The sequence below is a fragment of the Macrotis lagotis genome, chromosome 3 (genome assembly GCF_037893015.1).
Source record: "Macrotis lagotis isolate mMagLag1 chromosome 3, bilby.v1.9.chrom.fasta, whole genome shotgun sequence".
In the NCBI taxonomy this organism is placed as follows: domain Eukaryota; kingdom Metazoa; phylum Chordata; class Mammalia; order Peramelemorphia; family Peramelidae; genus Macrotis; species Macrotis lagotis.
The window spans coordinates 286,036,714-286,061,743 of NC_133660.1; the positions used below are offsets into that span (position 1 = coordinate 286,036,714).

Consider the following 25,030-nt stretch of genomic DNA (forward strand, 5'->3'; position numbering starts at 1 on the left):
TGCTCCTTATTCCCGCCTTCCGGCCCCCCTTCCATCACGGCCTGCGCTTCGGCCATAGGCCGGTCTGGCTCCCTGCGCTCGGCCGACCAATCACCGCCCGGAACGGGAGGGCGCGCGGGGCCACGTGTCCCTGCGTGACGGGAGCCGGGAGGAGGGGAGAGCCGGGGTCAAGGAGCAAACCCGGCACAAGATGGCGGCGGCGCGTCGGAGGCGGTGAGCAGAGCGGGGCCGCGCCGGGCCGGCCTCCCGCGGCTCCTCCAGCCCCCGCGGGCTCGGGAGCCGCCGGGCCCCCCCCCGCCTCGGGAACCGACCCCAGAAATGGGCCCGCGGGGGGCCGGGCCGCGGCCCTGAGGCGGGGGCGCTCCGGGGGGCCGGCGGGGGCCGGGGGGGGGGGGGGTGCGAGCGCAGCAGGGAGCCGCGAGTGTAGACAGGCCCCCCCCCCGGCGCGGGCCCCACCCCCCGGGGCGCCCCTTCCTCTTCTGCGGGTGTTGTGGGAGCTCGTGGCCCCCCGAGGGTGGGCCCTGTGCCCCCCGCCCCCCGGGCCCGGGCTGGAGAGGAGGCGGGGCCCGGCCGCGGAGCCCCCTCCCCACGGGAGCCCCCAGCCCCACCCCGCGCTGCCGCAGATGGGCCCCCTCGGGAGGCTCTTCTTGGCCCCGTCCCCCGGGAGGCTGATGCAACCGCAGCCAGGCCGGAACAAAAGCGGCCTGAGGAGGGGGCCCACCGGCCCCTGCCCCCTGGGCACCCGCCTCCCTGGGCCCCTGCCCCCTGGGCACCCGCCTCGCTGGGCACCCGCCTCCCTGGGCCCCTGTCCCCTGGGCACCCGCCTCCCTGGGCCCCTGCCCCCTGGGCACCCGCCTCCCTGGGCCCCTGCCCCCTCCTTTCTCGGCTACCCCGACTCTGGCGGCCGGCAGGGACTGAAGTCACTGATGGGACTCCAGTGCCCCGAGGGTCCCTGCTCCCCGAAACGAGCTGAGCCGCCCTCCCGCCTCTTCAGGTCCCGGGCAGAGCTGGCCCTGGCGTGGCTGGGGCTCTGCCTTTCAACCGCCTTTGCTGTGGACAGAAGCAACTTCAAGACTTGTGACCAGAGTTCTTTTTGCAAGTATGGAGTTTTGAGGGGGCCTGGGGCAAAGATAAAGGGCAGCAGCCCCGGGGCACCTGGGTAGCGCCGGTGCCAAAGTGTCCCCCCCAGCATTCAGCCTGTCTTTCCCACGCAGGCGGCAGCGAAGCATTCAGCCTGGGTCTTCGCCCTACCGTGCCCTGTTGGACTCTCTCGAACTCAGCTCCGATGCCCTCAGGGTCCAACTGGTCAATGAAGTCACTAAGGTCAGAGGAGCAATGAGGGTCTGGGAGCCTTGGGGGGGGTGGGGAACACGGAGGCAGGAAGTTACCTCTTGGAGGGGGAGTAAGGGCTAGGATAGTGGTCCTCCTTGCCGGTCCTCACCTCTGACCTGTGCAGGTGGTATTGCTGTTGGAGCTGCAAGGACTACAGGGGAATGTGACGAGAATTCGGATCGATGAGCTCCGGCCCCTGCGACCACGCTATCGGGTGCCCGATGTTCTGGTAGCTGACCCCCCTACGGCTCGGTAATTGCTCTGGGGTCTTCATTGTTTCTTCCCGGGGCCTTCCTTTCTCTGTTTCTCCATCGCTCTCTTTAATCCTTCTTTTTTCTCAGGCTGACTGTCTCCGGCCGAGACGAGAACAGCGTGGAGCTGACTGTGGGCGAGGGGCCTCACAAGATCATCCTGACAGGGAGGCCCTTCCGCCTGGACCTGCTGGAAGGCCGCAGTCTGGTGCTCAGTGTCAATGCCCGGGGCCTCATGGTCTTTGAGCACCAGAGGCTCCCCCGGAATTCGTGAGTAAAGGGATGGGGGCTGTGAGGAGCCTCCGAGACCATCTGGGCCCCTTGGGGTGTGTGGGGAGGGGGACTGGGGGGTGGGGATATCAAGAGCCTTTGGAGGAGCCTGGGCCTCCACCCAGATGGGGAGCCTTCCCAGGCCTCCCCTCCCTTCCTGGAGCTGTCTTGTTTCCCAGATTTATTCCACCTCCCCCTTTTTTTTAAATAAAATTTTTGTTTGTTTGTTTGGTTTTTCCGTCTCTGGATGTTCGTCGACTGAAACTCACTTTTGTGTTTCTGTTTTTGTGTTGGTTTTGTGCTTCCTTTCTCCCCACCCCTTTGCCCTCCCCTTCCTTTCCCCTCTCCTCCTGCCCCAGTTTCTCGGATAAAGTTAGTCTCACGTTCGGTAGCATATGGGATAAGATCAAGAACCTTTTCTCTAGGTAAATCCACCGCCACTGGTACTGTATCCGTTCCTCAACCCCTGTCCCTCCCCCCTGCCTCCTCTACCCTGTATTCCACATACACAAAGGCACTCTCCCTCACACATCGACACACAACACTCACATGTCGACACACACACTCCACCTCTACCCTCTCAGGTAAAGGATCTCTGCTCCAGAAGGGCTGGGAAATGCTGGGAACTTGGCTTGTTCCTCCCTGGGCTGGGGACTTTGGTACTTTCTGGCCCAGGCAAGATGGAGCTGGAGTTGGTCAGTGTCCTCTTGTGGTGGACCCACCCCCTAGGTACCTATCTTTCTAGGGGGATCTTTAGAGGTCCTCCCACCACCTTTGGGAACTCCGAGACCATTGTGCAGTTGCCAGCCCCCAGAGGGGGAAAGTGAGGGCTAGGGAGGGTTTGTGCTTCCCATCAGTGGCCAGATCCCCTGAGTTGTTCTGCCTCCTTCACGAGGCTTTTGAGTGGCTTGTGTGGATGCATAGCAGCACATTACTTGTTTCCCTTGATTATCGTCCTCCTTCCCTCCCCCCTCCTTCCCTCATTTTCACCTCTTGGCACACTCCCAGCCCTGCTTTCGTAAGAGGACATGCTCCCTGGGGGCTTCCCGTGATTGACTGAAGCTCAGCCCTACACTGCTTGGGCCGCTGCTCCTCACTCATTCCCACACACCTCCAGCCCCCAAACAAACAAAATATCAAAACCAAAAACCTTCATCCCCTCTTCTCTTGGACTGGGGCAGACAACTCTCCTACTTTCCAGGGAGGGACCAAAGGAACCGACTGAGGGGGATGGTACCCCAGAGGAGGAGGCCGCTGGGAAAGCCGAAAAGGTGAAGAGGAGGGGGAGGGGGAGGCTGGAGGGAGTCCTAGAGGGAAAGCGAGGCCAGCACAGCCTGCCTCAGGGGCCTGAGGGGTCTGGACTGAATTAGACCCCTCCATGAGCTGGGATCTCTCATCCTCTTGCAGACAGAGGAGAACAAAGAAGAGGACAGTGATGAGCCAGGGGCCTGGGAGGAGATGTTCAAGACCCACTCGGACAGCAAGCCTTATGGTAAGGGGGTGGGGCTGTTGAGAAGGGCATCAGAGTGGGGGGAAGGGAGCCTCCCCTTGATTCTTGGCCCCCCCCACCTCCTCTTACAGGCCCCACATCCGTGGGCCTGGATTTCTCTTTGCCTGGAATGGAGCATGTCTATGGAATCCCAGAGCATGCAGACAACCTGAGACTGAAGGTTACGGAGTGAGTCTCCTGCAGGGAGAAGGGAACAGAGAAAGAAGGGGGGAGTGGGGGCTGAGGGTTGGGGGGAGGGGATCACCTCCCCAGAGGTCACCCTCCCAGTCAACTTGACCCTGTGGCTTCTGCAGGGGTGGGGAGCCTTATCGCCTCTACAACCTTGACGTATTTCAATATGAGCTGTATAACCCCATGGCCTTGTATGGCGCGGTACCCCTGCTCTTGGCTCACAGCGTCCACCGAGACCTTGGCATCTTCTGGCTCAATGCAGCTGAGACCTGGGTGGACATTTCCTCTAATACAGCAGGAAAGGTGAGCGTCGGACAGGATATCACCAGCCCGAGGGGGTCATGGTGTGGACCCGAGGGGGTCATGGTGTGGGCCCAAGGGGGTGGGTGGGGGTAGCTGGAGTGAGGTGGTGGCCCTTGGGAGGGAGGCCTGGCTGGCTTTCCCTCAGGGTGGGGGGAAACCGAAACCTCACAGGGAAGGTTTCCCCCCCACCACCACCATAGGACAAAGGTAAATAGGGAGTGTTGACTTGTGGTCCCCCTGGGATAGACGCTGTTTGGGAAGATGCTGGATTACCTGCAAGGTGGGGGGGAGACACCCCAGACTGATGTGCGCTGGATGTCTGAAAGCGGCATCATCGACGTGTTCCTGCTCCTTGGGCCCACAGTCTCTGACGTGTTCCGTCAGTATGCCAGTCTCACAGGTAGGGCCCGCCCTGCCTCCAGAGCATTGGATACCCTGGTCTTGTATTGAGCCACTCTGTATCGGGCATTCACGTGCCGCCTCTTTTGAGTTACCCCTTACAGCATAGGTGGACTTGGCAGATTGGGGGGGGGGAATCTTGTTTTACATCTCGAGGTGTCTCATCTCCTGCCCCCACCCAGGTCAAGTTTGTGCATCTTGAATTGCTGACCTAGAGCTGGGGCTTGCCCTCAGCACTTGGGTGCAGCCCAGGCTTTGGACTTGGCCTGATCTGTGGTCCTTCCCGGCTCCCACAGGGACCCAGGCCCTTCCCCCACTCTTCTCCCTCGGCTACCACCAGAGCCGCTGGAATTATCGAGATGAGGCCGACGTGATTGAAGTCGACCAGGGCTTTGATAGCCATGACCTCCCTTGTGACGTCATCTGGCTGGACATTGAACATGCCGATGGGAAACGCTACTTCACCTGGGACTCAAGCCGGTTTCCCCAGCCCTTGGCCATGCTGGGGCATCTGGCTGGCAAAAGACGTAAGGTAAGAGAGCCAACTGACCACGGGACAGTCTGAGCCTTCTGCAGGTGCCAGGAGTGGACATCAAACCTGGTCTTTCTCTTCCCAGCTGGTGACCATCGTGGACCCCCACATCAAGGTGGACGCGGGATACCGGGTGCACGAAGAATTACGGGCACAGGGACTGTATGTTAAGACCCGAGATGGTTCCGACTACGAGGGATGGTGCTGGCCAGGTCAGCAGGGAAGGCCAGGCTGTGCCAGGCTGTGCCAGGCAGAGCTGAGGTTCCAGGGAGGCTGAAGGTCATAGGTATGTTACCAGCCCTTAGCCCCAGGCCTGACCCTGGTTTTGGACATTCTCCAGGCTCTGCTGGCTACCCTGACTTCACAAACAGCAAAATGAGAGACTGGTGGGCAAATATGTTCAGCTTCGACAAGTACGAGGTAAGATGTGGGGGGTGGGAGCTCCCCCTTCCTCCTCCTCCCTCTTCCTCTTCCCCACCTCCTCTTCATGTGCTCTCCTGCATCACTCCCTCACTTCACCTTAACCTTTAGGGGTTGGACCAGCAGGGAGGGTCTGGCATCTGCAAGTCTCCTTCCCCAGCTCCTCGCCCAGGCCAGGAGGGCGGCCCGGCTCACCAGCCCTCTCTTTTGTGTCAGTTCAGCAAAGTAGCCAACCCCAGGCCGCAGTGTGGCTTCCTCTTGGGGCCGCTTCTGTCTTTTGGATTTTTCTTTCTCTGTCATCAGCTGTTCCCCTTAGACCATCCCCTTGGCCATGTTGGAAAGTTGAGTGTCTTGAGCAGCACCTCGGGTCCCCAACTCTGACTCGGGGGAGGCCCATTCCATGTCGACTTCTAGTCCCCATTAGGTGCTACTGACACGGGTTCTTCTGAAGGTTTTTTATAAATAATTCACAAAAGCCTTGCTTACGTTCTCTGAATCTGTTGCATGGACCATCCCTTAGAAATGCCATCTCTTTGGGGCAGTGAGGTGGTGCAATGGATAGAGTACTGGCCCTGGAGTCAGGAGGACCTGACCTCAAATTTGGCCTCAGACACTTAAAAATTCCCTAGCAGTGTGACCTTGGGCAAGTCACTCTTAATTGCCTCAAATAAAATTAAAATTATTAAAAAAAAATTTTTTTATCTCTTCTTTCTCCGACTCTTAGTTCTTTTCTCCTTTTTTCTAGGGTTCTGCCTCCAATCTCTACATTTGGAACGATATGAATGAGCCGTCAGTGTTCAACGGCCCCGAGGTCACTATGCTCAAGGATGCCCGGCACCACGGTGGCTGGGAGCACCGGGACATCCACAACATTTATGGATTCTATGTGGTGAGGCTTCTGATGGCCTTGAGCCCTGGGGAGCACGGGACAGGGGATGACTGGATCACGGTCCCTGACCACAATTTCTCTCTGCCCTCCCCCCCCCAGCACATGGCCACGGCTGAGGGGCTCATCCAGCGCTCCGGAGGGGTGGAACGCCCATTTGTGCTCTCTAGGGCCTTCTTTGCTGGCTCTCAGCGCTTTGGTGAGGGGACCGCCTGGGCATGGGGTGTAGGGGCCGGGAGCACCTTCCACCAGGCAGTCTGGAAGAGGGTGGGTGCTGTGTCAGTGACATGCCAGGTCATCTGGCCATTCTGCTTGGAGCTGGTTCCACCAGCTGGGACAGAGGGAAGGGAGAGCTCTGTGGGGTAGGAGCTGAAAGGCCAGGCCTTCCTTCCACCTCCAGACACCCCTCCATGGCGTCCCCTCTCTGTGACCCTTCCCAGGAGCTGTCTGGACCGGGGACAATGCTGCAGAGTGGGACCATCTGAAAATCAGCATCCCCATGTGCCTCAGCTTAGGGCTGGTGGGCCTTTCCTTCTGTGGGGGTGAGAAATGGGTCTCTGAATGGAAGAGGTGCTCTGGGGGAGGGTCCCTGGCAGGGGAAGGAGGGAGCACCCTCTTTACCACCTCTTCCCCAATCTCCTCCTCTGCCTCCCAGCTGATGTGGGTGGCTTCTTCAAGAACCCTGAGCCAGAGCTGCTTCTGCGCTGGTACCAGACGGGCGCCTATCAGCCGTTCTATAGAGCACATGCACATATGGACACAGGACGGCGAGAACCCTGGCTGCTTCCCCCTGAATATCTGGGGCCCATCCGAGACGCCTTGCGGCAGCGCTATGCCCTGCTCCCTTTTTGGTACACCCTTTTCTATCGTGCTCACCGTGATGGACATCCCATCATGAGGTAAGTGGGGTGGGCACAGCATGGTGACTGAAGAGCAAAGGGGACACAGGCAGCTCTGTCCTCTCATGGTGAGGGAGGAAAGTGTTGGGAGGACAAAAACCGCAGACCCCACTTGAATGACGCTGTCCCATCCCTCCCCACAGGCCTCTGTGGGTGCAGTACCCCAAGGATGTAGCCACCTTTAGCCAGGATGATCAGTACATGCTGGGTGAGAATGCTGGGAAGGGTGGGAGAGTCTGGCAGAAATGAGACTGGGTGTGTGAGTACCCTCGTCCTGACCGCACCCTCCGTTGTAGGAGATTCTCTGCTGGTTCACCCTGTGACCGAGCCTGGGGCTCATGGAGTCCAAGTGTACCTGCCTGGCCAAGGGGAGGTGAGCTCACGGGAAGGGGCTGGAGAAGGGACCAGAGAGGGGGAGGGACAAGGAAGGGGTGGCGGTGGTTCTACCACAGTCACTCGGTCTCCTCAGGTGTGGTATGATGTCCAGAGCCACCAGAAGCATCACGGCCCCCAGACCTTGTACCTCCCGGTCACTCTGAGCAGTGTGAGTGTTCCCTTGGGAGGATCTCCTGGAAGCGGAAGGGGCAGGTGGGGAGGGGAGGAGGGAGGACTCGCCTGACTCTTCTGCCCCAGATCCCCGTGTTCCAGCGTGGAGGGACCATCGTGCCCCGGTGGGAGCGGGTGAGGCGCTCTTCGGACTGTATGAAGGATGACCCCATCACTCTCTATGTTGCCCTCAGCCCCCAGGTGAGGCAGCCTGCCTTCCTCCCCTCCCCCAGACCCCCTAAACTCTTCCACCCCCCCCCACAAAGACCACTGCGCCCTGGCTCCTCCCACAGGGCACGGCACAAGGAGAGCTTTATTTAGACGACGGCCACACTTTCCGCTACCAGACCCAGGACGAGTTCCTCTTCAGGAAGTTCACCTTCTCGGGAAACACTCTGACCTCGAGGTAAGAAGGGGTCACCTCCGGCAGGGTCGGTGTGGCATCCTTCTCTGGAAGCTTCTCTGGCGATGGCTGGCACTGGAAACCACCCCCTGTCCTTTCTCTGCAGCTCAGCTGATCCTCGAGGCCACTTTGAGACCCCCATCTGGATTGAGCGAGTGGTGATCCTGGGGGCCGGCAAGCCGGCCTCCGTGGTGCTGCAGACAGAGGGTAAGGCAGGGAGCTGACCCCGGGGCAGGAGGCCGCGGGCCTTTTGGGCCCGTGGGGATCTGGCTGACCGGCGTCTCCACCGCCAGGCATGCTTGAAAGCGTTCTGACCTTCCACCACAACGCGGAGACCTCGGTGCTAACTCTGCGCAAGCCTGGAGTCCCCGTGTCCTCCGACTGGAGCATCCATCTGCGATAGCCCGAAGCTTGGCCTGCCCGAGGGTGGTCCAGTCATCCCCCCCTCCCCGCCTGGAGCTCCGCACCCTGCCCCAGAGTCACCTCTCACCACGTAGGGCCCGGATGCTGCTGCCCGAAGGATTCACTGGCCATGAGCTGGGCAGGGGCCGGGCTGGGCAGCCCTCCTTTGAGGGCTCCCCTTGACCCCTCCCCCCTGTGAATGGAGGGGCCACGGGGGCCTTCCCAACACTTCACCCCACCTTTGTAGGGGACCTAGGAACTCTCCCTCCCAAGACCTCCCACTAATGCCTTGGCTTCAGGCATCTGGACCTGGGCCCCCCAGGACACTGGTCCCCCAGGGACCCCCTGCCAACCCCATTTGTTCCTCTCCTCGAGGGAGGAGATTCCGGGTGACTCCCCATGGGCCTCTGTCCTCACCCCACTGATACACTGGGACCACCCCCGGCCCGTTGGGGGCTGAGTGGGGAGGAGGAAGGTCGGCCTCCCCCCCAGCCCCTCCCCTGGCCGGAGCTGCTGCGGCTCCTCCCGGGAGATGGCGGGGCCCCGGGCCCGGCCCGGCACTGACCCACTGGACGCGCCCGCGGCGCCTCATCCGATCACGGTCCCGGGTATTTATTGCTGGGGAGGGGGCCGGGGGCGGCGGATCATGTGTGCCCGGGGGCTCAGGGACGCGGGAGGGGCCCCTCGGTGGACGTTTTTTACTTCCCCACGGCCGCGGACTGGGACAGGTTTTGATAAATGAAAATAAAAGACCCGAAACTCTTGGAAGGTGCATCGTGCGTGGGGGAGGGGCCGCTGTGCGCCTGCGCGGGTCGTCGCAGCGCCCCAGAGGGCGGGGGGGGGGCGGACGTGGACGTCTGCGGCGGGGGGGCTCCGAGGGAGCTCGCCAGAGCCACGTGACCTCCCCGGGCGGCGTCTGGGGCGCTGCGTGAGCCGGACGTGACGTCACGCGCGGCGGCGCTCCCGGAAATGAGCGGCGCGGGAAATGGGAAACCGAGGCGAGATCTGTCCCGGAAGTTAGCGGATGGGCCGGGCTGAGTGACCGGAAGTGCCAAGTGCCGACCGGCCCGGGCAGAGAGGGAAGGGAGGAGGGCGAGGCTGGGCCGAAGCCCGGAGACGCGCCCCTCCCCCGGGCCGCCCCGCGGTGCCCCGGCTGGGCCCGGCCTCCGCCCGCGCCAGGCATGAAGCTGAAGCTGAAGACCGTGTTCCTGGTGTACTTCCTGGTGTCCCTCAGCGGCCTCCTCTACGCGCTGCTGCAGCTGGGTGAGGGCCGGGGCCGCGGGGTGAGGGCCGGGCCGGGGCAGAGGCGCTGCTGCCGCGGGGTGAGGGCCGGGCCGGGCCGGGGCAGAGGCGCTGCTGCCGCGGGGTGAGGGCCGCGGGGCCGGGGCAGAGGCGCTGCTGCCGCGGGGTGAGGGCCGGGCCGGGCCGGGGCATACGCGCCGGGGCCGCGGGGCAGGGCCGGGGCCGCGGGGCAGGGCCGGCCAGGGCATGGCCCACTCCTCCGGCTCTCCTGCCCCCCAGGCCAGCCCTGCGACTGCTCCCCACACCTCCGGGCGGCGGCCGAGCACCTGCGCAGGAAAGACCTGAAGATCTCCCAGCTGCAAGCCGAGCTCGGCCGGCCTCCGCCCGCCCCTGCCCAGCCCCCGGAGCCCGAGGCTCTGCCCACCATCTACGTGGTGACTCCTACCTACGCCAGGTACCCGTCCCCCTGGGCGCGGCCGGGGTGGACTGAGGAGAAAGAGGGGAGAGGCCCGGGGGGCTGGGCCCGAGGCACGAGCCAAGGCCCGGGGCCGCGTTGACTGGACTCGGCCGTCCCCTGCCCCCTGAGGCCGGGCTGAGAGCAGAGGACGAGATAGGTGGGGAGTGCCCTCTCCTGCAGAGGCTGTTGGCGCTCGCCCCAACCCTGGGAAGCAGGTGCCACGGCTAGAAACCCATCCGAGGTCGCTGGTCTCCACGCGCACGGTGGTAGAAAGCATCAAAGACCTCGGGTTCTGTGGAGCCCTAGGCTTCTGGGGCTCCCGGAGCTGAGGGTGTGCTGAGGCCACGTGAGGGTTCAGCTGCTGGTCAGTGGCATCCCATCTCTCTCACCCCTGCTCCTCCAGGTCCTCTCCTTCCCTCACCTGTGTCTTGCCCCCCTTAGGCTGGTGCAGAAGGCTGAGCTGGTCCGCCTGTCGCAGACCCTGTCGTTGGTGCCCAGGCTGCAGTGGGTGCTGGTGGAGGATGCCGAGACCCCCACTCCGCTGGTCTCGGCGCTGCTGGCTGCCTCTGGCCTCCGATTCACTCACCTGGTGGCCCTCACCCCAAAAGGCCAGCGTCTTCGTGAAGGGGAGCCGGGCTGGGTCCGGCCCCGGGGTGTGGAGCAGCGCAACCGAGCCCTGGATTGGCTCCGGGGAAAAGAGGTTGCTGTCGGTGGGGAAAGGGACCCACCCCCTGTGGGGACTCGGGGGGTCGTGTACTTTGCCGACGATGACAACACCTATAGCCGGGAGCTCTTTGAGGAGGTAAGAGAAAGATGGGAGGCAGAGGAGCCACTTATGGAGAATTGTGTGGAAAGGACTCCTGTGGAGAATTCCTTAGAGGTCAGCTCTGCTGAGTGGGGGGCTGTTTGTGGAAGAAGAGGCCCCTCGGTGGAGTTTAGGATAGCGTGCACGTTCTCATTGTCCTCTTTCAGCCTGGGTAATCGTGTTCAACTTTCTCAATCTGTTTTATCCTCCAGATGAGGGGAACCCGAGGTGTCTCTGTGTGGCCGGTGGGACTGGTTGGTGGCCTGCGATTCGAGGGGCCCCAGGTGCAGGGGGGCCAGGTGGTTGGCTTTCACACAGCCTGGGAGCCTGACCGACCCTTCCCTCTGGACATGGCCGGCTTTGCCGTATCACTGCCCCTTCTCCTGTCTCGACCTGGCGCCCAGTTTGATCCCACAGCTCCCCGGGGCCACCTGGAGAGCAGTCTCCTCAGCCATCTCGTCGACCCTAAAGATCTGGAGCCACGGGCTGCAAACTGCACACGGGTAAGGGGTAGGGAACCCCAGGATGGGAGGCAGAGGGAGGGATTGGAACTAGGGAATACTCTCTCAGGCCTCAGCCTGTAGCCCTCCTTTGGTTCCTGCCTGCTCTTATCCGAGGAGCTTATCACGTCAGCATGAGGTTGGGAGCTTTGGAACTGGGGCGGGGCCTCTGAAGAGGAGGCTGTGGGGGCGAGCCCCAAAGGGATCTGCTCTTTGGATGAGAGTCAGAAGGAAGTGTTATAGAGGGGCTAACCATTCCAAGCTGGGGTGGGACAGCAGTAGGAGCCCCCTCAAGGATCTCCTTCAGCTCCAGGGTAGGGGGACCTGTGCCAATGCCCTCACTGACTGGGGGGGGGGGGGCTGGTCACAGGTGCTGGTGTGGCACACAAGGACTGAGAAACCCAAGATGAAACAGGAAGAGCAACTGCAGAGGCAAGGACGGGGCTCGGACCCCGGCATCGAGGTGTGATGTATGGTGCCAAGACCCCTCGCGACATAGGTATGCTAGAGAAGAAGGTTCCCTCGCCTTCCAAGGACTGCCTAGGGTTCCAGGGTCACAACCCTCCAGACTGGGGGGGGGGCTGTCTCATGGGCCTGGTGGACACGGCTACCACTTCCAGGGCTGCTCCCTCCTCCCATCAGGCCACGTGGAGCTTGCCAGAGAGGGCGAGTGGCCAGTGGTGTGGAGCCGGGTCAGCCCTGGGCTGGGGAGATGCCCCAGGACAGATGGACTCAGCTGGGAGAGCAGGGGCGACTGCCTGACGAGGGATGCCGTCCATTTACCTGGTGGGCCTGATTGGGAGGGCTCTGGGCCCCTCCCCACAGTGAGCATGTTCCCTCCTTCCTACCTCCAGAATAAAGTACGTCAATCCTCTGGCTTCTGTTCTTCACTCAGTGGTGCTATCCATCAGGGGAGCCCCCCCCCCCAGTAGACCCAGGGCCTGAAGCCCTCTAGGATCAGGGCAGAGCCCACAGGGGTAGCAGCGCCCTCCTGAACCCAGAAGAGTTGAAGGCAGAGAAGGTCTCCGCAATTGATTCCCCTTCCCAAGAAAGAATGCTGAGAGCACAGGTGCTGAGCTTTATTGATTTGGAAGCAGATTCTGGCCTCCGTGGCCCAGGGGCCAGCCAGGCTTTGTTCAGCCCCTACCAGCCTCAGTGCTTCCTCCTGGGCCATGGTGGGCCCTGGTTCGGGTATTGGTTTTCTTCTACGTATAGCTACTTCTAGGGACTCCCCACCCCATCTTCTGGCTCTTGCCCCCGTCTCCTTCCCCAGACTGCTGTTGCTCACTTTTCACTCCTCCAGAGCTGTTGTCAGTGGGCACTGCCAAGGGGAGGGGGACAGAAGACTGCTCTGTCCAGCCCTCCCACCCCCTGAACTAGGCCTCCGCTGGGGCTTCCTCCTCCTCCTCTGGGGCCTCCTGGGCCGGGGCCTCCTCGGGCCCAGGTCTCTGAGCACAGAGCCCCTGCTGGGAAGCACTTTTGAGCATCTCTTTGAGGCCCCTGGGGAACAGGTAGCCTTGGGTCTGGCCCTCCCCGTCTATGGCTCCCCCCAGACCCTCCAAAGCCGTCTGCAGGTAGCGGAGACCCAGGAGCAGCGACACCTGTAGGGGGGTGGAGAGGGCAGTCAGGGGAGAGGCCCGAAGGCTGGCCTCAGGGCCGGCCGGGGTAGGGGGCGATGCTTACCTGCAGGAGGAAGGTCACGCCGAGCACGGCGGCCAGGCTGCCGCTCAGCCCCCGCAGGTGCCTCTGTAGCTCCCCGTGGCAGCCCCGTGCCCAGAGGTTGAGGCTGGGCTGTCGAGCCTCGGACAAGGGATGGGCCTGGGCCCTGGAGAGCTGGGTCTGCAGGCAGGGCCAGGGGGAGTGGGGGTTACAGCACGAGAAGGGGACCCCGTCGATCAGGTAGAGCCCTTCTACGTTGCTCTGGATCTGGCTGCCGAAGAAACGGGGGCCGTCAGCCGAAAGTCACCCCGAGAGCTGATTCGTGGGAGGGGGACTGGGGGGGGAAGGTTGAAGGAAGGCAGGGGATGGGAGGGGGCAGAGGAGGGCGAGGGGACCGGAGGAGGCCAAGAAGCCCTCCGCCACTCACTCGATGACGTCCTGGTCGTTGGGGTCCAGGTAGCGGCTGCTGACCCACTGGACGGTGAACCAGTCCTTGTAGCCGTGCCGCCCGCAGCAGCGGAAGCCCAGCTGGAGCTCGTCCATCAGCCGCTTAGCCTCGCAGCGCCCGGGCACCTCCGTGTCTTTGTAGTGGCTCATGGCCGTGCCCAAGCCCTTCTCGAGGGCGGCATCCAGGCCCCCGGGCAGCGCCAGCGCCAGGCCCAGGGCCGCGGCCACGAGCCCCCCGCCCGCCACCGTCCCGGCCAACAGGAACGGGCCCAGCACGGCGCGCCAGGGCGCGTAGCGGGCCGCGTCCAGGGATGCCCTGGCGGCCCCGGCGCCCACCACCCCCGTGGCCAGGGCGGCCGCCCCCGCCGCCAGAGCCGTCCTGGGGAGGGCGGGAAACCAGCAGCCGGGGTCCAGGAAGGGGCTCAGGCGCCCCAGCTGCAGCAGGAGGTGGGCGCCCGAGGCCAGGGCGAGGCCGGCCGTCAGCGCCAGCGCCCAGGACAGCAGCCAGAGCCCCTGGGCCAGGCGGACGCGGGCCCGGAGGGCCAGGGGCAGGGGCAGGACGGCCGCCATCTCCCATCCCTGCCCGCGAGTGCCGGGCCCCCCGGGCGCTGAGTCAGCCCGGCCCGGCTCAGGGCGGGTAATGCCAGCCTGACCCCAATCCCCGCGGCCCCGCCCCCGCCTGGGCTCGGGGGGCCCGTCGGGCCCGCGCTCCCCGGGGACGCGATGGGGGAGGCCCGAGCCCGGCGCCCCGCCCCGCCTTCCGCCCCGTGGGAGCCGGCCGGGCAGGGAGGGGCCAGCCGCGGCCCGGCCCCCGCCCCCCCAGGGCGCTTCCTGGCTGCTCCGCGTCCTGTCCGGCCGCTGCCTGCGGGGCCCCCCGCGCCCCCCGCCGCGCCCCCCGCCCGCGCCCCGCGGCGCATGGCCCCCGCCTCGGGCCGGCCCTAGGGCGCCTCCCGGGGCAGCATGGACGGGGCCGCCGGGCCGGGCGAGTGGGGGGCGGGCGCCCGGCCGCCGCGGCTCCACGTCGCCTCCCCCCCGGCGCCCCCGCGGCGCCCCCCGACCCCGCCTGTCTCCGCTGCAGGTGAGGGCCAGGCCGGGGGCTGGGAGCCGCCCGGGGCCGACCCCCTGGGGGCCCTGAGCCGGAGGCTCCGGGTGCAGGAGCAGGAGATGGAGCTGGTGAAGGCCGCCCTGGCCCAGGTGCTGCGGACGCTGCGGCTGCGGGAGGGCGCCAGGTACGGGGCCGCCCCGCCCCGCCCCGCCCCCGGCCCCCCGGCCCGGGCTCACCCCCGGCCCCGGCCCCCCCCGGCCCCGGCTCACCCCCCCCCGGCCCCGGCCCCGGCTCACCCCCTCCCTCTCCCCGCAGCGGACCCCCGGCCGCGGTCAGCAGGGGCACCCAGACGGAGGCGGACGCGGACGAGGCCGGGCCGTCGGGGCCCTCGGGCCTGAGCAACGGGCCCCCGGGGCCCCCCGGCGGGGCGGAGGAGGAGCTGGGGGGGCCCCGCTGCGAGGGCGGCGGCGGCTCCCCCGGCCCCCCGGGGGCGCTGCGGCCCTTTCAGCTCCCGCAGCGGGGGGACACGTGAGTCTGCTGGAAGGGGCGGGCGGGGCGGGGGTCCGCGGGGCCCCCCAGCCCCGCTTGTCTTCCCCTCCCCCTCATCCCCCCGCCCGGATCTGCCCCCCCAGGCCTCGGCGGAATTCCTCCTCCTCCTCCTCCTCCGCCCCGTCCGAGCGGCCTCAGAAGAAGCTCTCCAGGAAAGCCGCCTCCTCCGCCAACCTGCTGCTCCGGGCCGGCAGCTCCGAGAGGTGGGCCCCCGCCCCGGCTCCCTCCCCGGGCCCCCATCCGGCCTCCCTCCCTGCCCGAGCTCATCCCCCCAGGGACTCAGGGGATAGCTTTCTGCCGTGGACGGAGGGACACGCCGAGGCCGAGGCCGACTAAGACGCTGCAGTGTCTGGCGGGATTCAAGCTCGGTCTTGTCAGCCCGCCTGGCCCCTCGGGAGGAGGCCAGGATCGGGATGGTGGCAGAGGATGGAGGGGTTGTCAAAGGCCAGTTCGTAAAGGGGTTCTTCAGCTGGCACCCCCAAAGCCTTTTAGAACTCATGTTAATGACTATTACAACATAATTGGTGTTCTTAACTAATCCTATGTAGTCTATTCACCTAGAAAGAATATTCCAGAAAAGGCACCCTTAGGGTGGCCAGACAACCTGAAAGATCAGTAACTTTAAAAGAATAGGTTAGGACCTTCGGATCTAGTCTGGCCTTGTCATGTGACCCAGGTGGAAACTGAGACCTAGAGAAATACGACAATGGCATCTGAACCTAGGGCCCCCCTAACCACCTCTGCATCACCCTAAGCCAGGTCTCATAGAGGCCCACCCCAAAAGACACACAAGATACTCACCTTTGGAGAATCAACCCTAAATTTTCACGTGGCCTAGTTATGTCCGAGCTGTGGCAGAACCTTCTGGGTGCATATTGATCGGATTGACCACAGACAGACTCCCCGTAACTTGACTCTTAACACGGTGATGTGCTGATATCTTTTGGTCTTCTTTGACGAGGACCGGCACCAACCCAGTCTCCTCCTAGGCTCCTGATCACCCTGGCTTCCCTCTCTCCCTCCAGTCTGATGTTAGGCTGATACAAATCATGCCCCAGGATCTTCCTACCCATGGCGCCGGGTACCCCCCAAGCTGATAGATTACTTGGCCCAGCCTTCTGCCCTGGTCCAACTATTCCCAGGAGGTCCACTAGAGAGTTGGTCAGTGGGTAGCCATGTTGCCACGGCCTTCTACACTTCTCTCTGGGCAGCAGGTCAGAGGGCCCTGGCCAGTCTGACCCACTCAGCCCTTGCCATCCTGAAGGCCCAAAGGAGATGACATGTCTGAATCTTTAAGGTGAACAAAACATGTTCTTCCCTGGAGCCTTGTGACCTATAGAAGGCAAGGATTGTCATTCCCATTTTTGAAGTGTTTTGGCCTCAAGGGGAGCTCTGGTCTCCCCTGTCAGAGTGGGCAGGGCTCTCCCTGACCCTTCTCTAGGGAGCCTTGGATGGCTGTAGAGCTAGACTATTGGAAGGCAGACTAGCCTTACCAAAGAAGACAAAATGGCAGCCCAGTGGTAGCCTAAGGGAAATCCTGATGGTCCTTCTAGCAGAGCATTCTTCCATTTCAGGAAGTTGATGTCTTGCCTCCAGACCTAGCCCTGTGCTTGGGGGGGTTTTTTGTCTTTTTTTTTTTTTTGGTTGGAGAAAGCAAAGGATCCTGGGCATTGTGGCATCTGGAGAATTCTGACTTTGAATCCTGTCTCAGACCCTTGATAGCTGTCAGCCTCTATTTTCTTGGGCAAAATGGAGATTAAAACAATATTCAGAGTGGCAGACGTAATAGATTCAGACATAGACTGACCATTGACACAGACTTTCTGTCTGACTCTGGCTCAATCATTATTCCGAGTCACTGATGCCTCTAGTACCTTGGGCAAAGCCCTAGAACACGACTCTTCATGGGCCCCTCATCACTAGTAGTTTTCTGGCAGAGCCAATTGTCCCCTAGAGGCCCTGGTGGCAGCTAAGTTGTGCCACCTTGGCTAGATGGGTCCCAGACTGACCTCAGGCACTTGTGAGCTGTGTGCCTCTGGGCAAGTCCTTTCACTTGTCTGCCTCAGTTTCCTCATCAGTGGAATAAGAGTAACCATGGCACCAAATGAGATTATATTTATAAAAATGCTTCATGAACTTTATAACACTATATCAATCTGAGCGGTCATTATAATTTTTCTTTCTTGATGCTAAGTCAACCTTCTCCCAGATGCCTCTCCCCAAGGTCTTGCTTGGTGATGCATCCTCATCTCTTGCCTTTTTTTTTAACCCTCTCTCTGCAGCCGAGGGTGGAAAGATCCACTCTCTAGCCCTGGAGGCCCTGGCTCTCGGAGGAGCAACTATAACCTGGGTAAGGGCAGATCTGGGAAAACAGGGTATGTTTGGTGTGTGGGGGGGGAGGTGGGCCAGGTGAAAATGGTCAACTCCAAAGATAGAGTTCTTCCGGGAGGCCTCCAGCAACCATTGGAGAAGGATTACTCATTAGCCCTGTGGTCCAGGTAATACTTGTGGTCAGATATGGGTTTGATAAGATGACCTCTGGCATCCTTTCCATCCCTGTGACTGTAGAATTCTGGGATTGAGGGCAGGATTTCCTTCAATCAGGATGGGGCTCAGAGGAAGGACTTTTAATTCCCAAATTGTTCTCTTTCTCCCAGTGAAGAGTCCAGATGGGATAAGGGGAGAGGACTCTGCCTGGCAGGGAGAGAAAGTAGAGAGTAACCCTGGTCTCCCTGTCTCCCCTGTAGAGGGCATCTCGGTGAAGATGTTCCTTCGGGGTCGACCCATCACCATGTACATCCCGTCGGGTGTCCGAAGTCCCGAGGAGCTGCCCAGTGGCCCACCCCCTGAGAACCTCAGCCTTGACTGGGTGTATCCTCCCATCCTGCCCTCCCCCCCCAATAGTTTCCCCTCCAAGAGCCCTAGAATCCTTTTGCCCCTCTCCTTGATGCCCTTGCCAGCAGAAGAGCCTTCCCCCCCCCCCCCCAGGTCCTTCAAGGTTGGACAGTTGAGTTCCGCGTCACTTGCTTCAGTTGATCAGTTGATTAGGGAGCAAGGTTATATACCTGCCCAGAAGTTTGAGAGGAAGAAAGACAAAGCTCTCGGGCAGTAGTTGAGGCAGGAGAGTCTCGGCTTTATCTAGAGAAGATCAACCAAAGTGAGCCGGGCTTCTGTGAAGAAAAGGGATTGTAATAGGTAAAGATGAGGAAGACCTTTGTGAGTGTCCAGAGGTCAGAGGTGAGAGATCACGCTTGTGGAGCTGGACAGTGGTTTCATTGCAACACCTGGAGGGGGTGGAGAGTAATGATGTCAGAGATGCCCAGAGAGGCAGGCCCAGAGCCAGGCAGCAGCTTCAGCCACAGATTGGCACTGGAAGGTGGGAGCAGATGGGAGGAGCAGGGGCGGATGCAAGGGTTCAAGGCCAGTGGAGCCATTCCCAAGAATTCTGATGGTAACCTCATCACCAAGCTCTTTTCCTTGACCTTCCTCCTCCTCCTCCCAGTTATGGGTACAGGGGCCGAGACTCCCGTTCCAACTTGTTTGTCCTTCGCTCTGGGGAAGTAGTTTATTTCATTGCCTGTGTGGTGGTGCTGTATCGCCCGGGAGGCGGCCCAGGAGGCCCCGGGGGTGGTGGCCAGAGACACTACCTGGGTCACACAGACTGTGTTCGCTGGTGAGGTCAACACCATGGGTGGGGGATGGGCTGTGTTGCCGAGAAAGGAGGCCCCAGGAGGTGGAACAATGTCCCAAGAGAAGGCTCTGCCAACCAGGGACGGATGGGTGTCCCCAGGGGGAGAAGGAAAGCTGATGAGGGGAGAGAGGGAAGTGCCGGAGAGCCGGGTTCAGTTCCTACCTCACTTTTGGGATGACCTGGCACATCATCTCCCCATCTCTGTGGCCTCTGTTAGAGTAGATGGTCTTCAGTCAGATAGCTTAAAGGCAGACATACCTTACAATTCCTGGAGCAGGGGGCTTCCAGGGTGGGGGTCTTAGAGACCCCTCCTGCAGCGTCATGTCCCCTTCTCCACCTTTTAGTCTTGCCGTCCATCCCGACGGGGTCCGAGTGGCTTCCGGACAGACAGCAGGGGTTGACAAAGATGGCAAGGTACTGTGGGAGCACAAGCCTGGCTGGGGTGGGCCGACAGTCTGAGCCTGCTTGCTGATTTCCCTTTGCCTCCGGCCCTCTCAGCCCCTTCAGCCCGTGGTTCATATCTGGGATTCAGAGAAACTTCAAAAGCTGCAGGAGATTGGACTCGGGGTGTTTGAGCGAGGAGTGGGGGCCCTGGCCTTCTCTGTCTCGGTGAGCCACCTCTGGAAAATCCCAGTCCCTGTCCAGGCCAGGGTCCTGTGTGATCTGCCTCGGACCAATTTCTAGCACGTGGGAGGTCAGCCTGCCATCTTCCTGGCCCTTTGTGCCTGGGCCTCTCCCCTCATGACTGCCCATGCCCATGCCCCTGCCCAATGTGCCCTCACCCACAGGATCAGGGCAACTTCCTCTGTGTGGTAGACGACTCGAATGAGCACATGTTGTCTGTGTGGGACTGGAACCGAGGTGCCAAGCTGGTGGAAATCAAGGTGAGGGCCCCGGGGGGCAGAGGAGGAAGGCCTGGAGGCTTCAGGTCAGGGGACTGAGTGGTTGGCCAAGGTCACACCAAAGTCTTCTAGGAGGTTGGGGGATGGGAGGAACAGTCAAGGTCTCTGGATGCTCCCCTTCAGGTGAGCTTTGGCAGTGGGAAGCAGATCTGGGTTCAGATTCCCACCATTGCCTCTTACCACCACTGGTATGACCTCGAGGAAGTCACTTCTCCCAGGGTCGCGGCTTCTGAATGACGACTCTTTGGCTCTGTGGCTTTGAGGCCTGTTACCCCAGACACCTTGAAGCACAGTCACTCTGAAAGGGACAGAGATGGGGAGGCGGGCTCCCTGGCCTGGGCTGGGGGGGTCGTCAGGGCATCCAACCCAGGACTCCCTCCCTCCAGAGTACCAATGACTCTGTCCTGGCCGTCGGCTTCAACCCCCGAGATAGCAGCTGTATCGTCACCAGTGGAAAGTCCCACGTCCACTTCTGGAACTGGTCTACTGGAGGAGGGGCTCTGGGCAATGGGGGACTCACGCGGAAACAGGGTGTCTTTGGGGTAAGGTCTGAGGGGCTTGATGGATGGGAGTGTGTGTGTCTCGAGAGGGGATTGTGCCATAGCCTTCCCCTCCTGAAGATTCTGGATTTGATCCCTGACCTCTGACCCCCACCCCAAAAGCTGTTATCCTTTGACCGCTCTGATGATCTCATGACTCACCTTTAACCTTTGCCCTCTGCCCCCTCCCAGAAATACAAGAAGCCCAAATTTGTCCCCTGCTTTGTGTTTCTTCCGGATGGAGACATCCTCACTGGAGACTCAGAAGGGACCATCCTCACCTGGGGGCGGAGCCCGCCAGACTCCAGAACTCCAGGCAGGGGGGGGGCTAAAGGTACATGATTCTTCCCCACCCCCCCGGGCTTGTCAGGATCCCACCCAGAGGAAGTTACCAGTGGAGAGGGAGGAAGCCTGGCCAGCCCTGGAGGGGGCCTCCCAACCCACCTGGGGGAGGGGACTTCCCCATCTGGACCTCAGTTTTCCCATCTATGGCATGAGGGGCTTGAACAGATCCGGGACCCTGCCCAAGGGGGAGATCCCTCAAGGCCCATAGACTTGGAGGGGAAAAAAGACATTGTAAAATTTCCACCAACCCCTAATAGACCTTCAGCATTTCCTTCATGTTACTGTAGGCAACCAACCACAGTAATGTTAGGCTCCCCTAGACTGCCAAAGGGGCCCCTGATGAAAAAAAGGGGAAGATTCCTGGATTTTGGTGGTTCCAACTCTAACACTCTAGGTTCCAAGCCCCTTCTAGCTTTGACATGCCACATTCTAAGGTTCTTCCCAGCTCTGACCTATGCTGGAAAGGATTCATGATACCTAGCCATGGCCCCCAGTCCATCCTCCTTCCCCCTGCGTTGGCTCCACTATGACCTTCATCCCCCCCCCCATCCCTTGGCCTTTCCTCCTCCATGCAGAGACCTTTGGGATCGTGGCTCAGACCCGAGCCCACGAGGGCTCCATCTTCGCTTTATGTCTGTTGAGGGATGGGACTGTGCTGAGTGGGGGTGGCCGGGATCGCCGGCTGGTTCAGTGGGGGCCGGGGCTCGCTGCCCTCCAGGAGGCTGAGGTAAGGCTGGAACTGGAGGTGGGGGGGGGGGGGAAGGAAGGAACAAACCTGTGACTGATGGGGCTGGGGAAAGTTGGAGGGCTTCTTTCCTCCTGCAACCTGGACATCCCGCCCATCCTCCCCCCCAGATCCCAGAACAGTTTGGAGCTGTCCGCGCCATAGCTGAAGGGCTGGGCTCCGAGCTGCTGGTGGGGACCACAAAGAACGCGCTCCTGAGGGGAGACCTGACCCAGGGCTTTTCCCCCGTGATTCAGGTTAGGGTTTGGGAAGGGCCGGGGGGGGCTGGCGGCAAGAAGATCTGATGACATCATCCAGCCCCTTGTCCCACAGGGTCACACTGATGAGCTCTGGGGTCTCTGCACTCACCCCTCGCTGAACCGATTCCTCACCTGTGGCCACGACAGGCAGCTCTGTCTGTGGGATGGGGAGTGTCACGCCCTGGCCTGGAGTCTGGATCTCAAGGTAGTCTCACCCTGATCCCATGCCCTCCAACTTTTCCTCCAGAGACCCCTTCCCCCCCCCCCCCCAACCCTTGGGGAATCCAGAGATCTCTCCTAGGGCTGCACTCCTCCCCTTTGTAAGGGCAAGAAAGGAGAAGTACTGGGGGGGGGGCAAGAGGTGGGGTGATCTGGTGGGTTCCCCCATGAAAAAAGTATCTCCTTGAATCCCAACCCCAGCCTCCCAACTGACCACCCTCCCCCTCCAGGAGACGGGTCTCTGTGCTGATTTCCACCCCAGTGGGAAGGTCGTGGCTGTGGGACTAAACACTGGGAGGTGAGAACAGGTGGAAGCAAGGATCCAGGGCTGGAAGGGGGGGCGGAGGGAGGGGAGCCTAAGGGGGTGGTGATGTGGGGCTGGTGGGTAGCCTCATCCCCCCCTCTGACCCCAGGTGGCTGGTTCTGGACACAGAGACACGAGAGATTGTGTCAGATTTCACTGATGGTAATGAGCAGCTCTCTGTTGTCAGATATAGTCCAGGTGAGAGCCCCGGCCCCCCACCTAGAGGTGCCCCCTCTCCTCCCTTTCATCTGTTTGTTTCTCTTCTCTCCCTCCCCCCTTCCGTTCTCTTTCCCTTTCTCCCTTCCTCCCCCTCCTCTTTCTTCTCTCCTTTATCTCTTCTTCCCTCTCTTTCTTTCTCCTCTCTCCCTTCTTCCCTCTCTCTTCTTCTCCTCCCGCTCCTCTCCTCTCTCTCTTTCTCCTCCTGTGTCTCTCCCTCTCTCTGTCCCAATCTTTTACAAACATGCTTGCTGGGCCCTTGTCTTCTGCCTGAGGTGAGCTGGGGGGCAGGGCCTGCTGGCTTTGGCTCTGTCCTCTGCTCTGGCCCTTAGTAAGCCCTTAAGAAATACATGTCACGGCCTCCTTCAGATGGGCTGTATCTGGCCATCGGCTCCCACGACAACGTGATCTATATCTACGGTGTTTCCGGAGACGGAGCCAAGTGCAGCCGGTTTGGCCGATGTGTGGTGAGTGGGGGCTCTCCTAGGGAATGTCTGGGGCTGGGGTGGAAACCCAAGGCTCCAGCGTTGACCACCTCTCCCCCTCCTCCCTCCAGGGGCACTCCAGCTTCATCACCCACCTAGACTGGTCCAAGGATGGGAATTTCATCATGTCCAATTCTGGGGACTACGAGATACTCTACTGTGAGGAGAGGTTCACAGGGGTGGGTGACAGAAAAGAAAGAGTTGTGGGGATCAAGGTTTCTCTCCCCCGTGGCTCAGATCGAGGTGGGGCAGAAGGGGAAAGACTGAGATCTGGGGGCAGAGCTACCCTTCTTCAGCTCTCCTTTTCCTTATCTGTAAAATGAGAGTTGGGGCTGCCTCAGTTCTGCCATTCTAGGTTCTACGCTTCCTTGAGGTCCCTTCGAGCGTAGACATTCTAGGCTTTCAGGTCCTCCCTTCTAGGACAGTTGATATTTCTATTTTCTAAGTTCTTTTGGGTTCTAAATCCTACCATCTCTTGAACCTAAGTCATGAGAACCATGCTAAGCAAAGACCTTTAGAGAAAAACTTATTGGGGTATCGGGTGAGAGGGGAGACTTCCAGAATTGGCTGGGAAGTCCTGGAACCCCAGACCTGCGACCCTCTCCCCGTTTCCTTCAGTCTGCTGAGTTGATGGAAAGGGGATTGACCCGAGTTAGGTTTCCTTCCTCCCAGGGGACGTGGCAGGGGGTTGCAAGCTGCTGAGAAATCGGTATGAGAGCCGGGATCGTGAGTGGGCCACCTATACTTGCGTCCTAGGGTTCCACGTGTATGGTGAGCCCCAAGCCCAGTGAGGGTGGCTGGGAGTAGTGGGAGGAGGGCAAGGCTACCACCCTGAGTCACTAGGAACCCTGGTCCTGGGGGGGCGGGGAGAGCCAGAAGGATCAGAGAGGGAAGAATGCGGCGTGGGGGTCTGGGAATGTCCGGGGACAATAGAAGTGCCGGCAGTGGGTGGCGGGGAATGTGGGAGCCCCGGACCGGGAGGAAACAGGAATGAGAGGGCCTTGGCCCGGTAGGCGTGTGGCCGGACGGGTCCGACGGGACGGACATCAACTCCCTGTGCCGCTCCCACAACGAGCGCGTGGTAGCCGTGGCCGACGACTTCTGCAAAGTGCACCTGTTCCTGTACCCGTGTGCCCGGGCCAAGGTGAGGCCCCCGGCCCTCAGAGGAGGAGCCGGAGGGGAGTGGGTGCCAGTCGGGGAGTCTGGGGCTGCTGAAGGGGGAGGGGGAGGAGGAGAGGGGTGCCAGTCGGGGAGTCCAGAACTGCTGGAGTGGGGGGGGACTCCAAGGGGGGGGCAGCACCCCTGCTAAATGGAAGGAGCATTTGGACTTGGGGCAAGGGGGCTGGGATCCAGCTCCTGGCCGTGTGACCTCATGTGTGAAAGGAGGGCAGCGCCAGGGGGCAGATTGCACCAGGTGCTTCCCATTCTGAGATGCCCACCCCCCTCGACCCCCAGGCCCCCAGCCGGAAGTACGGAGGCCACGGCAGCCACGTCACCAGTGTCCGGTTCACGCACGACGACTCTCACCTCATCTCACTGGGGGGGAAGGATGCCAGCATCTTTCAGTGGCGCATGCTGGGTGGGGGGGGGCCCGGGGCCGCCCCCCCCACGCCCTCCCGCACCCCTTCCCTCTCCCCCGCCTCCTCCCTGGATGCCTGACTGCACTAGGCCTCTGGGGTGGGTGGGGCGGAGGGGGTCCCTTGGCCCCCCACCGGTGCCCTTCCCCCGCCCCAGGACCAGGAGCCTCCCCGTCCAGCTTCGTTACATTCCGTGCCTTCTCCCGGCCAGAGGGGCGCTGGGCCCCCCAACACTGTACAGAGCCGCAGGCTGAGCCGAGCAGCCCCCGCCCCGCCCCCCTGCCCCGGGCAGGGGCAATAAAACCGACGCAAAGACCCCGCGGGCCTCAGTGTGTCCTTTGGCTGGGGGGGCAGGGGGGCACGGGGGGGGGCTGCCCTCGAGGTGCCCCTGCCCTGGGGCGGGGCGGGGGGAGGGGCAGCCCGGGCCACGTGCCGCGGCCGCGGGCCCGGAAGGGTTAAGCGCCGGCCCCGCCCCCTCCCGGCCCCGCCCCTCCCGGCCGAGGAGGCGGAAATGCCCGAGCGCCGGAGGCCGCGGGCCGGAAAGAGCCGAAGCGCCTCCGGAAGTGGCCGAAGCGCGGGCGCCCGTCCTTCGGGCGCAGCCGGAAGGGTTCCGGAAGGGCTCGGCGCCGAGGCAGGCTCCGGCGGGACCGAGCGAGCCGCGGGCCCGGGACGCGGAGCCGGGGGCGCCCGGAGCAGCCGCGGGCCCGGCCGGCCTCGGCGCGTCTGAGCGGGCGGCGGCG

At 62.1% G+C, this 25,030-nt stretch overlaps 4 protein-coding genes and 1 long non-coding RNA gene across 10 annotated transcripts; 3 read left to right on the forward strand and 2 right to left on the reverse strand.

Moving 5' to 3' along the window:
* The first annotated feature begins 152 nt into the window (after window positions 1-152).
* Window positions 153-9,092, forward strand: GANAB (glucosidase II alpha subunit). Of its 2 annotated transcripts, XM_074231290.1 has the most exons (25): window positions 153-213; window positions 995-1,099; window positions 1,215-1,323; window positions 1,457-1,584; window positions 1,674-1,853; window positions 2,213-2,278; window positions 3,055-3,124; window positions 3,261-3,345; window positions 3,435-3,531; window positions 3,657-3,837; window positions 4,084-4,237; window positions 4,533-4,768; window positions 4,854-4,980; window positions 5,109-5,188; window positions 5,934-6,077; window positions 6,177-6,273; window positions 6,515-6,616; window positions 6,730-6,973; window positions 7,117-7,181; window positions 7,270-7,346; window positions 7,443-7,517; window positions 7,607-7,720; window positions 7,813-7,925; window positions 8,029-8,129; window positions 8,216-9,092. In XM_074231290.1, exons 1-25 carry the CDS (start codon window positions 191-193, stop codon window positions 8,323-8,325), a joined length of 2,883 nt encoding a protein of 960 aa, XP_074087391.1. In that variant the 5' UTR covers window positions 153-190; the 3' UTR covers window positions 8,326-9,092. The 2 variants fall into 2 exon arrangements, with proteins under 2 accessions (XP_074087391.1, XP_074087392.1); XM_074231291.1 differs by lacking the exon at window positions 2,213-2,278.
* Window positions 9,093-9,282: 190 nt separating this feature from the next.
* B3GAT3 (beta-1,3-glucuronyltransferase 3) lies at window positions 9,283-12,204 on the forward strand. Its single transcript, XM_074231293.1, has 5 exons — window positions 9,283-9,587; window positions 9,846-10,020; window positions 10,465-10,825; window positions 11,041-11,331; window positions 11,699-12,204. The coding sequence occupies exons 1-5, from the start codon at window positions 9,506-9,508 to the stop codon at window positions 11,795-11,797; spliced, it is 1,008 nt and encodes a 335-aa protein (XP_074087394.1). The 5' UTR covers window positions 9,283-9,505; the 3' UTR covers window positions 11,798-12,204.
* Window positions 12,205-12,392: 188 nt separating this feature from the next.
* Window positions 12,393-14,206, reverse strand: ROM1 (retinal outer segment membrane protein 1). The gene is made up of 3 exons (XM_074231292.1): window positions 13,415-14,206; window positions 13,012-13,258; window positions 12,393-12,929 (listed from the first exon to the last, which is right to left on the reverse strand). The coding sequence occupies exons 1-3, from the start codon at window positions 14,002-14,004 to the stop codon at window positions 12,705-12,707; spliced, it is 1,062 nt and encodes a 353-aa protein (XP_074087393.1). The 5' UTR covers window positions 14,005-14,206; the 3' UTR covers window positions 12,393-12,704.
* A 313-nt stretch (window positions 14,207-14,519) lies between these two features.
* EML3 (EMAP like 3) lies at window positions 14,520-24,471 on the forward strand. 3 transcript variants are annotated; one of them, XM_074231297.1, is made up of 21 exons: window positions 14,520-14,663; window positions 14,795-15,007; window positions 15,112-15,231; window positions 17,311-17,378; window positions 17,776-17,899; window positions 18,531-18,701; window positions 19,064-19,133; window positions 19,218-19,328; window positions 19,508-19,603; window positions 20,008-20,163; window positions 20,353-20,494; window positions 21,081-21,232; window positions 21,361-21,486; window positions 21,563-21,694; window positions 21,939-22,006; window positions 22,122-22,210; window positions 22,598-22,695; window positions 22,785-22,872; window positions 23,386-23,484; window positions 23,727-23,857; window positions 24,169-24,471. In XM_074231297.1, exons 1-21 carry the CDS (start codon window positions 14,599-14,601, stop codon window positions 24,370-24,372), a joined length of 2,523 nt encoding a protein of 840 aa, XP_074087398.1. In that variant the 5' UTR covers window positions 14,520-14,598; the 3' UTR covers window positions 24,373-24,471. The 3 variants fall into 3 exon arrangements, 2 of the variants coding, with proteins under 2 accessions (XP_074087398.1, XP_074087399.1); XR_012477298.1 differs by lacking the exon at window positions 24,169-24,471 and having other exon boundaries at window positions 22,785-22,892; window positions 23,727-23,817; XM_074231298.1 differs by lacking the exons at window positions 23,727-23,857; window positions 24,169-24,471 and having other exon boundaries at window positions 22,785-22,892; window positions 23,386-23,504.
* Window positions 16,493-22,248, reverse strand: LOC141518906 (uncharacterized). 3 transcript variants are annotated; one of them, XR_012477300.1, is made up of 5 exons: window positions 21,085-22,248; window positions 20,754-20,841; window positions 18,313-19,919; window positions 18,094-18,198; window positions 16,493-17,722 (listed from the first exon to the last, which is right to left on the reverse strand). It is a non-coding gene; the product is annotated as an uncharacterized LOC141518906 (long non-coding RNA). The 3 variants fall into 3 exon arrangements; XR_012477301.1 differs by having other exon boundaries at window positions 18,313-19,689; window positions 19,802-20,841; XR_012477299.1 differs by having other exon boundaries at window positions 18,313-20,841.
* Window positions 24,472-25,030: the final 559 nt, after the last annotated feature.

What these genes read in the sequence shown, in the direction of transcription:
- GANAB (XM_074231290.1), top strand. Translation starts at nt 191, where the DNA reads ATGGCGGCGGCGCGTCGGAGGCG. An exon ending in CCTCTAATACAGCAGGAAAG is followed by an intron (nt 3,838 to 4,083) that starts GTGAGCGTCGGA and finishes CCCCTGGGATAG; the next exon opens with ACGCTGTTTGGGAAGATGCT. An exon ending in ACATTTATGGATTCTATGTG is followed by an intron (nt 6,078 to 6,176) that starts GTGAGGCTTCTG and finishes TCCCCCCCCCAG; the next exon opens with CACATGGCCACGGCTGAGGG.
- B3GAT3 (XM_074231293.1), top strand. Translation starts at nt 9,506, where the DNA reads ATGAAGCTGAAGCTGAAGACCGTGTTCCTGGTGTACTTCCTGGTGTCC. An exon ending in GTGACTCCTACCTACGCCAG is followed by an intron (nt 10,021 to 10,464) that starts GTACCCGTCCCC and finishes TGCCCCCCTTAG; the next exon opens with GCTGGTGCAGAAGGCTGAGC. An exon ending in GGGCTGCAAACTGCACACGG is followed by an intron (nt 11,332 to 11,698) that starts GTAAGGGGTAGG and finishes GGCTGGTCACAG; the next exon opens with GTGCTGGTGTGGCACACAAG.
- ROM1 (XM_074231292.1), bottom strand. Translation starts at nt 14,004, where the DNA reads ATGGCGGCCGTCCTGCCCCTGCCCCTGGCCCTCCGGGCCCGCGTCCGC. An exon ending in AACGACCAGGACGTCATCGA is followed by an intron (nt 13,259 to 13,414) that starts GTGAGTGGCGGA and finishes TTTCTTCGGCAG; the next exon opens with CCAGATCCAGAGCAACGTAG. An exon ending in GCGTGACCTTCCTCCTGCAG is followed by an intron (nt 12,930 to 13,011) that starts GTAAGCATCGCC and finishes ACCCCCCTACAG; the next exon opens with GTGTCGCTGCTCCTGGGTCT.
- EML3 (XM_074231297.1), top strand. Translation starts at nt 14,599, where the DNA reads ATGGAGCTGGTGAAGGCCGCCCTGGCCCAGGTGCTGCGGACGCTGCGG. An exon ending in CGGGCCGGCAGCTCCGAGAG is followed by an intron (nt 15,232 to 17,310) that starts GTGGGCCCCCGC and finishes CTCTCTCTGCAG; the next exon opens with CCGAGGGTGGAAAGATCCAC. An exon ending in CCAAGCTGGTGGAAATCAAG is followed by an intron (nt 19,604 to 20,007) that starts GTGAGGGCCCCG and finishes CCCTCCCTCCAG; the next exon opens with AGTACCAATGACTCTGTCCT.